Source organism: Candoia aspera, chromosome 1 (assembly GCF_035149785.1).
Source record: "Candoia aspera isolate rCanAsp1 chromosome 1, rCanAsp1.hap2, whole genome shotgun sequence".
In the NCBI taxonomy this organism is placed as follows: domain Eukaryota; kingdom Metazoa; phylum Chordata; class Lepidosauria; order Squamata; family Boidae; genus Candoia; species Candoia aspera.
This window is the reverse complement of record NC_086153.1, coordinates 260,025,199-260,038,189: the sequence shown is the minus strand read 5'-3', so window position 1 is coordinate 260,038,189 and position 12,991 is coordinate 260,025,199. Positions and strand designations below refer to the sequence as shown.

At 38.8% G+C, this 12,991-nt stretch overlaps 1 protein-coding gene across 4 annotated transcripts in view; it reads left to right on the top strand.

Moving 5' to 3' along the window:
• NAV2 (neuron navigator 2) overlaps positions 1-12,791 on the top strand; it is a 307,499-nt gene extending 294,708 nt beyond the window's left edge. For all 4 annotated transcript variants that reach the window (XM_063289573.1, XM_063289572.1, XM_063289571.1 and 1 more), the window contains 3 exons: positions 526-644; positions 5,140-5,343; positions 6,587-12,791. In XM_063289573.1, the coding sequence (XP_063145643.1) occupies positions 526-644; positions 5,140-5,343; positions 6,587-6,712 (449 nt within the window). In that variant the 3' untranslated portion in view covers positions 6,713-12,791. The remainder of the gene's footprint in view (positions 1-525; positions 645-5,139; positions 5,344-6,586) is intronic.
• The last annotated feature ends 200 nt before the right edge of the window (positions 12,792-12,991 follow it).

The following is a 12,991-nucleotide window of genomic DNA, read 5'->3' as shown; positions in this document are numbered from 1 at the left end:
GGAGAGTCTGTGAGATGGTTACTTTAATTGTTGCTTGACTGGTTTTTACTTTGGCTGCCAGTTAAATATTTTATTTTGCTATTGCTTTTGTTTTTAGCTGCAGTTAGATACCCAGAATCACTATTGTGAGATGGGCAGCCATATAAATGGAATGGATAAATAAATAAATGTCCTAATCTTTCATAGGCTTCTTCTGAACAGAAAACATTAATGTTTTTTTTTTATAGAAGATCAGGGGTCCTCTGATTATTAAGAGAAAACTCACTTTTAAACATCCATTCACTCAAGATGCAATAGAGAAAATGTAGTTGATTGATAAATCCCTACTTCATATAGATACATGTAACTTGCTCATTTCTTATAAGTGAAGTACCTTATCATAATAAATAAGTTTTTTCCATGTCTTCCTTGTCTTTTTTCTCTTTTTCTTGTCATTCTATGACATTATGGTTAAAATAAATGCATCAGATTCTGCTCACTGAAAATAATCAACTTGTAATTTTATGTTTCTCCTAATTTTCACAGGTCCACGACTCTTTCTCTCTTGCCCTCTAGATGTGGATGGGTCAAGGGTTTGGTTTACTGACCTGTGGAACTACTCCATTGTTCCCTACCTTCTTGAGGCTGTCAGAGAAGGGCTACAGGTAAGGACATTTCACAAAGGCCAAGATAGAAATATGGCAAATGCAGCACAGGTCCTTGCAAAACCCTGAAATTCCCTGATAATAGGCATGGGACCACACTTTATTTTTGTGCCCTTTCGAAATGCACCCACAAATATGGCCAGTAAAATCGTCATGTCCCTAGAAGCAGCAAGCCAACATTTTTGGATCTGCTTTTCCTTGTTTTGTTTAGAGTTAAGGGGAGAAATTCATTGCTGATGCTTAAGGCACTGATTTTGCCAGTTTAAACCTGCCAAAATTGTGAGAATCACCCCAATTTGGGAGGTTGGGTTTTTTTAAGGATTGCTATGTCTCTACAAGAGTACCCTTTTACCCTTAAAATCCCTAATTTTTCTCCCAAATGGAGTTGAAAATATTAGCCCTGCTTAGAGGGCTCTGGGGCTCACAAATTAGTTATGTAAGGGCCACGTGCCCTTCACAGGTGGCCATCCTTGCTCTATGATCTCATTAATCATAGAAAAACTTGGTGCTCTTGATTTCTAACTGTTCTTAGTCCTCATAGGCCCATTTTCAGAAGATCTTTCCCTTTTAGAGGGCTGTTCTCCAAGAATTTCATTTTGGACTTCTGCATATCTTGGGTTCCCCTGGGCATGCTGATGCCTTCCTCTTTGGTATAGATGGAACAGCTCTATAAGGCCTGACAGTTGAGGCCATGAATTCACTGTTACTAATATGTAAAGAAATGCAGACAGTTGGAATAAATAAGCTATGAAATCCTGATTCTGTCTAACCAATAGTTCCCAAGGGTGAACTGTTAATAATAGTCCAGAGGATGGACTGATAAAACCAGTCCACTGAAAACATTCAAGTTGCACCAACACAGGGGGCCATGCTCAGGGGCAACTGAAGTTTTCAGAAAAGTGCCCTAGGGCAGAGCTCTCTTTCTGAATGTAAGTAAAAAATGCTTCAGTGTCTTGTTGAGGTCAGCTTGCATCAACAACAGGATGATAATCCTGATGCAGAGAAGCTGGTTCTCTGTGTGCTGCAGGGACTTTCATCTATAGCACTATCAAATGAAGAAATTTTATCTTTGGCACCCATTTCCATTTGGCAGTTCTCTCTTTCTCTCCAGGGTTTTTGTGTTTAAAACATTTTTTATGACCTTGTACTTTGAAATGAAGAGCAGGACCCACCCTTTTTTCTGTCCACTCAGTGACTCTTTGGGCACATCACTGTTGGATGAATATAGCATAGTCTTTGCCATGAGGAATCCTACTCTGAGCCATGAACACACCATTGTGATAGCCCCCACTTGCTCCAGTTTGAGTTTTTCTGGAAATGCAAAAATTGGAAAGTTTAACATTTGACTTAGGCTCCACCTTGGTTATCCGCCAACTCCTGAAAAGTGCCATTATCCCTCCACCATTGCATAGTATCAGTCACAAATTTATTCTGGTATTTTTAATATTCCTGCTACCACCTTGTGGTACACAGAAGGTGACACAGAAGACTAGTAATGGGCAGCAATAGGACAAGAGAAAGCTTGTAATTTTAATTTCCAATGATTCAGAAATTCATTATTGACATATTAAACAGTGATTTACATATTAATAAACTACATATTATTCTGAATATAGAGAAACTGAGTGGGAAATAATGCCTTTCTATTTCTAAGCACTATTTGCCCACTATTACTAAGCCGTAAAAGTCTGTGAGTGCTTGAGTTTGACTTTAAATATTTGCATGCACATCTGTTACAAATGTAACATAGCTACAGCTTTGATATACACAATATTTGTCCACCTGACTCTGAGTATATTAATGTTCCATCATTCAACAAGTCTTAGGATCTCTTTGCATATTCCATTTTTAGAGATTCATTGAAGAAGTTTTAACTGCACACCAAACAATGTAAACTGTGACTATCAAACATTTGTCTGCCAGCACATACATTCACCTTACAGGGAGCTAAGATTAGCTATTGAGTTTTTGCTGTATAAGACCAATTTTACTTCTGATCAATATGTGAAATAGCCTCAATACAGAAATACCTTCAGTCATTTTCTCCCCACACATAACAACCTTGTGAGTAGGCTGGGCCAAGAGAGGATTTGCTCAAAATCACCCAGTGAGTTTCTTAAGGTGAGACTAAACTTGACCATGTGTCTCCTCAGTCTTCCTTCAACTCTAGAGCAATCCACCAAAACAATCTATCTCAGCTGGTGTGCTCCAGTCGTGTTGAAGATCCTAGAATTCAGGGAGTTGTAGTCCCAATTACATTAGGCATTGGATTAGGAAGAGCAGCACCAGAAGTTCCTTCTGCACATTCCTTATACCTGAGAATGAATTAGAGATGCCCCAGATTGCTGCTGTCCCACAATCTGCCACTCCTTTCATTGCTATTTGTAACAAGAATGGTCACCTATGGTTCAAATGTGCTTCTGGCAACATCCAGAGCAGGATGAAGGAGGATAAATTTAAGATAAATATTACTGGGTAAAGATGGAGAAGGCAGCACTTTGAGCCACTGTCCTTGTAGGACACTTTGCATCCTCTCCAAGCTTCATCTGCATGAGTAGAAGCTTCTTCCAGTTATTGGTTAGTTCTGAAGTGAGGGGAAGCCAAGCAACAAGGCCTTTTTGCTTTGCTTTAGAATTGGGAGGGTGGATGGGCTACATTGCTTCAGGAAACAGCTTCAAAGGCGAGCTTTCCAGGTGCCTTGCCTGAGGGAAATGGCCCCTTTGAAGCTTTGTACAGTCCTGTTACAGAGGCATAAAAATTGGATTTAAATGTTGTATGTCTTGACTTACCAGGTTCAGCCTTTGCCTTTGGAATAAAGAACCTTTTTGACTTAAAACATTTTATTTACATTGCTCTTCAGCCAAAAATTTTCCAGAACAACTTAGATCAATATTAAAGCTGGCTTAAAATGTACAATGGACATTACAAAGGAATTTTAAAAGTGGGGGGAGAGGAAGAGCCAGTTCAGCAAAGTTGTCTACCTTAGCTCAGCTGTTAGCTGTTGTTGTCCAGCTGGGTTGCACTACAGCTCATATGGTGCTCAATCAGCAAAGCTGGGCCACTGGCCTCATTTTCTGGAGGTGATGGGACCCGAAGTTCAGCACATCTAGAAGGCATCAAGTTGGGGGAGGCTGTCTTTATATTTTCTTCCACCCACTCTCCTGTACTAATTGCTGGACACCCAAGAAGCATCTTACAAAAGATTTGTGATTTATTGGTGGCTTTCTCTGATTTATAAAGTATCCTTGCTTTCAGGTGATATGGTGACATCTAGTGGGCAGATTTGCTCACAAAGCCTGTCAGGTTAGAATGTACATTTTATTAAGAATATGGGTAGGAGAGGAAAATCTTTCTCCCTACATATTGGGGAATAATTTATATCATTGGCATCATTGGTCAAATGTATTTTTTTTAGCAAAGTATTATTTTTCTTTCTGGAATGTGTGTTTTATCATCATCTGTGACTTGGATCTAAAGTGCCAACTGGTTGTTCAGTCTCAAAGGAATGCATTTTCCCCCAAGCTGTATGTATGTAGTAGGTATTCATTCATTCATTCATTCATTCATTCATTCATTCATTCATTCATTCATTCATTCATTTGTTAGATTTATATACCAGCTTTCAGTAAGGAGCTGAAGGTATAAAGTATGTATATAGCATTCCTTCCTCCCTTTTTCTTTTGAATGAAGACAGTTTCAAAAATATAGATTGTTCTGTTCAAAAAAAATAAAAAAGAACAGTACTTTAGATTTTTAAAAACCCAATAACAACTCTCTAGTCTGTTTCCCCCCCCCCCCACATTGTCATGCTACTTTTCTGTTCATGGCAGACCTTCTGGTTAGAAGGAGACCACTGCTTTATTTTTCTCTTAGGAAGTTTGTTCAAGTTTCCATTATCATACACACAGCATTGGATTAAATGTTATGGGCAGGGTCTGCTTTAATTTTTAAGTATTTAGCATTTCCTAGATCTGATTTGATTGCGTTGGACTACAACTATTGTAATTCCAGTCAGCATGTTCAATGGTTGTTACTGAAGAGTACCAGATTATGGTAAATTTTATGTCCATAATTATATAAGAAAGGAATATGCCACCAGATTGCTATTTTAATTACAACTCAGCTGGTTCTCTAGAAGTTTACTGAAAACTCTTTGAGAACTAGCACTAGATCAGATATCCTAACTAGGAGTGTCACAGATAATTTCAAATTTGAACCACTTTGAGTTCACAGCCCATTTTGCATGTAAAATTAGCTGTTTCAGTCTTTATCTTTCAAAATACAATGTACCCTTTATGATTAAAGGTGGAGAATGCAAGGGTGAAGAACCTCTGGTTGCTTTTGTTTGTGGTATTTTTCCAGATTGGGAGATTCCTCGCATGAGTTGATCTTGTGCTAAAACACGAGAGCATTGCTATAGAATACATTATATGACTAAAAACAAGTTTAGTATCAAGCCCTTTGATTAAGAATGGGTTCATGCTGTTGCTTGCAGTTGTATGGTAGAAGAACACCATGGGAGGACCCTGCCAAATGGGTGATGGACACTTATCCATGGGCAGCTACCCCACAACATCATGAGTGGCCTCCTTTGCTGCAACTGCGGCCAGAAGATGTTGGATTTGATGGTTATTCTATGCCACGGGAAGGTTCAACCAGCAAACAGGTTCCACCGAGTGATGCTGAGGGAGATCCTCTGGTGAGATTCTCAGTGCAATACTGTTCATATAAGTTACATTGGATAACAGAGTGTTAAACACTGTGAAGGCTATTTCTCCAAATTAATCTGTGAAATGTCCTAAAGGTAAACTCAGAATAGGCCTAGTAGTGTTTTGTGATTTATGCTGGGAGTCTAGAATTATGCTGGATGGTAATGAATTTACTGTGGGGATCTATGTACTGTGTTTTATATTGATCTTAGGCATGTTTTACTACAAGCACTTATCAAATTTTTAATAACTGAATCCTTCCAAAATGCTCATCCAGACTCTAGGGCTTGACAATTGCATATGTTTGTTATATTAAATGTATTGACTGGAACTGAGGACAGGGAGGTTACATAAAGCAGCTGCCACTGAAAATTTATAGGAAGGAATATTTGCTACAAAACATTGCTTTATTAACTCTAGAACAAGGCAATGACTTATGTCTGCTTCTCTCAGTCCATATATGTTGTGCTGTTTTATGTTATTACCCAACACCATTGTAAAAATTGCTTTTCTATGGCTTCCCATGAAACTGCTGAATTGTTTGAAGCCCTACAGGGTGTTTCTTCTATAGTGATTACATTGTGTGACAAGTAGAAAAGTCATCATGGAATTAAAAGATGTGGATCCTCCAGTGTAAGATTGACACAATACTGGATTTTCATTGTTTATTCAAACAGTAGTAGCCAGGATTTCCAATGTGTGCTGATTTCTTTCATACAGTCTTACTTCAGTGTTATCCCCACTATTATGGTGCAAGTCAATGTAACCTAGGAAGGAATTAGTTGTTAAGTCTATTTTGTTTGTCATGTGGGTAGAGCAACACAGTCCATGATGGCAAAAAAATCAGTCATTGGATTTTCCTGAAATGTAGATGATCCCACTAAATCATACAGACATGTCCCTTTACCTTCTATAACAGTACTGGGGAAACTATTTCTTCACAGCATTCACACACAATATGTTTTAATCCGTAATGTATCATACCTTGCCTGTGCTAGTTGAGTAGTATGGCAGTTGAGGTCCTACCAATTTGAGGAACGCTGCTTTAAAGGCTGAGTCATATGGGCAGAGCCAATAGTGAAGGCTTTTGATAGACCTGGTATGCTCTGACACCAGCCCAAATTGCTACTTGCAAAGACAGTTCATGAACTCCATGTCTGCTTCAGTTACCCAGGAGAGACAAATGACCATGATGATCAAGTAACATTTTTTGTCCTTTCTGTATTTCACCAGATGAACATGCTGATGAGGTTGCAGGAGGCAGCTAATTATTCAAGTCCACAGAGTTATGACAGTGACTCCAACAGCAATAGCCATCATGATGATATCCTTGACTCATCCCTGGAGTCAACATTATGAATCAGAACTAGAAATGGTTGCTTCCAGTGGTCCATCCTTTGCCTCCCTTAGAAAAATGAATCACCAAGCCATGGAGAGAATTGATCCTTGGTCCAGAAGGACATCTCAGTATTAGAGCTGCAAGAACAATACAGTCTCTTCCACCCTCTCTGCCTCCCCCATTCAGTGTCAAAGATGGGTGCAGGCAACCCAGCTGATGTTTTATATCTTGTGTTTCGTTTTCCTTACTAAGAACTGCACTATTTTGTTTTTGTTTTGTTTTGTAGTTTACATTGCTGTGAGCTTACATGCCTACAACACCGAACACATTATTTTCATAAAAACAATGGTGCTTTATCTAGTTGTGTCTGTCCCTTGACCAAACAGCATCTGCTTGTGGAGTGGATTCCCATTATGTCTGATTCCCTGCCACAAAGCCCTAAATCTTCTCCGGTATTTAAAGGGACTTCTGGAGTAGATTTCATTACATGGGTGCAGGGGAGGAAAGCAGGGGGAAATCTGAAGTGCAAGAGAGTTGTGTTTAATTCACATTAAGATGTACTCCATTAGTCATCATAATCTCTGGGGAGAGTGAGTTGGAAGCAATAAACGGAAAAAAAAACATTCACCCAAGTTACGTACCCAAGAAGCATTGTGCTGCATCATATCCAAAAAGGGAGTGGATCGCAGCTACGCTGCTTCTGTACAAACTCACTAATGGCTGATTTTTCCAAGTCATTTTTTTTCAGTCTAACCTCAAATAATTCTGGTGCTGTAATAATTGCTTGCCTTGGTAATAACATTCCATAAAAGGCAAAGAGGTGAGAAACAGGAAAGTTTAAAATATTCACATATACATGCAAAAAAGAGGTCTCCAGTTTGAGACCCTGGTCTCTTGTTTTTATTATTTCACTAGAACCAAGCATTGGGCTCAATCCCCTGAGCTCAGCAGTTGCACATCATCTTAAAATCGCCTCTGAAGCTGCCAGTGTTAATTAAAGCAAAAATCATGGAGTATTTTAGCCATGATCCAAAGTATGGGAACAACATATATAAGAGAAACCAAAACAAGCTGCTGGAATTTCTTTTCATGCTTGCTTCAGAATTCTCACTGCTGAAGAGACGAGTTTCTTCTTAAGCCTGGATATCGGCTTTTCTCTGCAACCAGAAGATGTGCTTTATAAAAAGTGAAGACAAAGCTCCAGTCTGTCTGTCCCTGGCTTCATAACCATTCTGTGGATACCAGCCTCAAGTATATAACATGTGGGTGTCATTTCCTCAAACTATTCATTCAGGTTTTGGGATCATTCCATAATTATATCAAATATTCAGCAAAGCTTGGAAAAGACAATTGTCTGGATTGAAAAGATTATTCCGTTCTTCCACTGTATAGTACAGTTCCTTACTCTCTTGTCCCCTTGACCTCATGTCATATAGCGATCTGTCTCTAAAGTTCCATTCTTCTAAATGGCTTGCTGTGAGACATGAGAAGCTTCCATTTTATTGAGCAGTGTAAAGTCTCTTGGGGTTAATGGTATTCAGTTGTTTTAATATTTGGAAATGGTATCTGTTTTTACTTGTCCTGTGCAGACACGTTCTTTCTGCACAAAGGGTAAATGAGGAGCACATCTAATAGCTACCACCTAGCATGCTAAGCCCTGTTGGTCCTGTCTCCCTAACATCTTTATGTTGAAATGGCAGTCAGAAATGATCTCTGGACGTCCTTTGTCAGAGATTGCACTGAATGTGGAGGCATTAGCATGGAGCCAGGGAGAAATGGTAACTTGGAGAATGCATCTAGGAGGCATGCCCTGCATATAAAGAGAATACTTGAATGAAAGGTGCGGTGCCTATTAAATTTGGTATTGTGCTTTTCTAAGAATACAATCTTAGGTTTTTATAAGTGGTCACCCAGGACCACTTTGGTTTTCCCCTTCTGAGAGGAAAAAGAAAATCCAAGCTCCTTGCCCCGCGAATTCTCTAAGGCCTGTGTAGGAATCTGTTATTAGAAAGGATAGCCTGCATTGTGCTGGAGGTGGAGCAGGGAACACACCAAAAGGGGCTGCAGATCCTTTGCATTCAAAGCCCTCCAAGTTCCCAGTTGCAGCCTCACTTTGGCTGTTAATCTCCTCCAGCTCAGGAACTGGGGTGGATTTATTTCCTTGTGGTGGTTTCAGTCAGACAGATTCTATAAAATGGGGAAAAAAGCTGCCCAAGAAGGCTCCTCTCATTCAAGCACTCAGCAAGGCTGAAAATGGTGCCTTAGGTTCAAACTTCAAAGCTCTCTGAAAAGACAGGATTGCTTTGCTAATTCCTTAGGGCAAAGCATTAGGATTCCTCAAGAATCACCTCGTATGAAGATACGGATAAATATCTTCTTGTCAGAGTCATTGCATGTGAATATATGGATAAATAGCTATCTTCAACCATCCCAGACAAAAATTGGGGCTGGACATTAGTGAATCATCATAATAAACTTCCTCTTTTTAAAAAAAAAAAATGGTAGATTTTTACTCCATTTTACTTAACCAAGTCATAAGTAAAGGAAAGTTATTTCTATAAAGCTTTTTTGGTTTTGGTTTTAAACCAATAACCAAGAAGAGAACATGACTCTGTGGACCTCTTTATCCTTCTCATCTCTGAATGCACAGAAGAAAAGCTAATGGGGTGGGGCGGCGAGTGTGAAAAACAGCTTGGTGCTTCTGCTGGGAAATGAGAAGATTCGCAAAGATTTGGACACCAACTGGTGTCATTTGAAAACAATAGCTGATATTATGTCAGCTGTCTCAGGCTATACGTCAAACTAGAACTGAGGTTCTCAACAACACACACGCACACGTGAACACATGCAAGCCTTTTCAGCTATCTTTGGGTGCTGATTTTTTAAAAGTGATGCCTTACCGACTTTCTACAGTTGTATTTTAATTCCATTAGTGTTGTAGATTGTGATTTTTTAAAGAACTAAACAAAACAGGGCTATAGAAGTCATCTCTTGAAGTACGCTGATGTGAGTTTCTGTGGGTATCGTTTGTAATAAGATATCTGATACCCCTTGTTTCTAAACATAACAAAAATCGAGGAAGAGATACAGGAAGAGGGAAACAGCTTTTTAAGATCTCTACATCAACTTTTAAGCAACATTTCATTGGATGTTGTTTATCCAATCGAGACAAAAGCAAACCTTTTTTGTGGCGCTGAATGGCATCATGACTAAAAGAAAATGTTTTGTTCTGTTTTAAAATATGCAGGTAGAATATTTGCTACAATTTTTAAAGGAGTGTTTATAGGATTAATATGCAACAGACACAAGGTTGCACTACCATGGCAAACTTACTGAATGGGTAGCTGTTCTTATACCTCATGATTTTCTGCTTTTAGTGAACTCAACCCATTGTCCTTTGAGCTTTTTGTGACCTTGGTAGCATTATATATGTTGTTCTTAGTGTAACAAAAGTAACAATGGGCATTAACTGTTGAATCAAGTGCAAATTCTTGAGTGTTTTTTCCTTAACAAAGTAGAAAAAAAAGTCTAATGATAATTCTAATCTGATTACTGAAAATGGACCAGAGAGATTCATCATGAAAGCCGTCTGGGCGACCTTGGGCCAGTCACTCCCTCTCAGCCCAACTCACCTCACAGGGTTGCTGTTGTGGGGAAAGGAGGAGGAGGAGGAAGGAGTATGTGGTATGTTCGCCACCTTGAATTATTTATAAAAACAATAAAGGGGGGATAGAAAATAAATAAATAATCCTAAAGTGATCAGACTACTATATTAGGCAAAGCGAGCTCTTCAGCATGTTCCTTCTGCTTTCTTAGCAGGAACTATGAGATGCAATGCAATGCTTGATCAAATATGCCAGGATTGCAGGAAGATGATTTCCAGGAGCGTTCTCTTCCTACCCTTCTCCTTGATACAAACAGTTTCGATTTGTAGAATTTGATTAGTCTAGAATGAACATTCAAGTATGAGACCCCCATGTATTCTAAAGCGGTACACAATCTTGGTTTTTTTTTTTTCTCCACTAGAGAAAAACTCTCCATTAGAAAAGAAATTGCCATCTATGGAAATGATTTGGAAGGAAAAGTCCTCCGCTGGAGGAAGATGGTCTGCGTACTTTCCAAAAGGGTAGTGGAAGAGAATAGCATTTCCCCATCAGATTTGGCAAGGGACGTAGCAAGATCGATGTGGCGATCAGCCATGCTTTCAGTAAGCAGCAGTCACACATTACATATAAGTTCTGTGAATCTATGCAGGGTGTCATTTTCCTGCTATTTACCTGCTAGGAAAAGAGGGATTGCATCTATTTGTTCCAGACAAATCTGGTATTGTAATATAATAGGTTCCTTGATATCCACGTCTAAGGCTAAGTGAAGCCTCTCAGGTGTTTTCAATTACAGTTCAATGAGCTTGCCTGCATGTCCAGTCATCACAACATGGGAGCTGTAATCCGCCTGGAGAGCACCAATTTGCCAATATTGGCAACTTTGTATATAGAGATGCTCAGGAAGTCTGTCCATCTGATCCAAAATAGCAACTGGCCTGTGGAATAAGCAAACAGTCTAGTTACATCGTTTGTATGATGGCCAAGAGAGTGAAGTATAAATCTGACTCTATTGAAACAAATATTTAGAATTGGTTCTTATGTATCTTTTTCTAGTTCCCGCTGAAAGTGATTTCCATAGAGATGCAATGTGTGGACACTTATTCTTTGACAACATGACTCCCTGTAAATGTATTTAAAATATGCAAAATGTCTTTCATAAGAAATTGTTGCATATTGATCACGATCCAGCCAGTTCCTTGTGCATGAATGCTCTCGACTGCATATTCTGGGGGCAAGAGTTCAACTGAATATTTCGAAGGAAGGGAAGCTCTTTAAAAAAAGGGGAAGTAAAATGATTGGAGGAATGGTCTTGCGTTGAAGATTTGCCTACGTATGGCTACCTCAAGTGGCACAAGAAATGGTTCCTCGAATCGTAAGGCTGACAAAAATGACATCTAAATTATGACCCAGGTTGGCAGCTGAGTTGACTCAGCCTCAGAGTCTCGTTTATTGACGCCTTTAATTGAGTCTCAAATGCTGCCAGCTGTTCTGTTGCCATAAATAGAAAAGAATTTGAACTTTTCTTGATCTCTAATAGAAATTGCTTAGATTACTGAGAAATGATTCACATGGAATCTTGCTCTTTTTAGTTATCACAAACTGTAACTTCTAAAACTTCGGGAAGCAGGGTTGCCTGTTACGCACATTTTTTAACTGTCTCAGTTGAGGTGTACCTTTTCCTTTCAGAATGACAAAATACTTCATCCAGATTTCTTCCAGTTTTCTGCTTTGTCCCCCGCTCCCCAGCTCCCCATCCCAGTACACAAAGCTGGCATGATTTCCTGTTGTTTTAGTACAAGACTATGCAACATTCTTACTGAGTTAGACATTGGAAGCTTGCTTTTCTCTATGCTACACAACTGTCTAGAATTGTGCAACTCATATGTCATACGTTAGATACAATTTTGGTTTTAAGCTGATGCAGAGATGGGGAGGGTTTGGCTAGCCTCCTGTTTTGGTATATTTTTCAAAAAAAAAATTCCAACCCTAAAATACTGTACTGTTAATACTTTTTTTATTATTATTTTGTGTCCTGAGCTTTGTCTAAATGTGGCAATTCCTTTTTAAGGAAAATGAAAGAAACAAATGTGGCTATTAAATGGAAGGTTGCTGTTTTGATCTGGTTGTTTCCAGTGGAACCATTTATGAGAAAAGTTCTCTAAGATGTACATTTTTTTCATTGTAACATAGAAATGTAAATAATTGATTACAAGTGCTGCATTTTGATGAATTTTTTCTAGCCATTTTTAAAAGAGAAAACTAGGAATTGAGTATTTTGTGTACAGTATGATCCCTTCCCCCTCTCTATTTAATTTTATGTTTCCATTTAGGATTGGAATTTGCAACTGGCCTGTTTTGGATCTTACCACCCTTTGGGTCCCCATCCCTCTCCTTTCCCTCCCACCCATGTCCTGTGTCATGGAGAATAAAGCTAATGATTGTACCAGTCTTAAATTATTCATGATTCAATAAATTTGATGCTTATTTATTCAGATGTAATGCTCTTGCTGCCATTTTTATTGCCTTAAGCTACATCAAGATTGAAACATACTTTACATAGCTCATGCACCACATAAATTACATTGCAAAAGACTGTCGCTGTGTCTCTAGTTCATCAGTATCCTTCTGTTCAAAATCCAGATATTTTCATTTTGATCCTATTAATATCAAAATGGCTAAGCAAGTGGTCTTTAT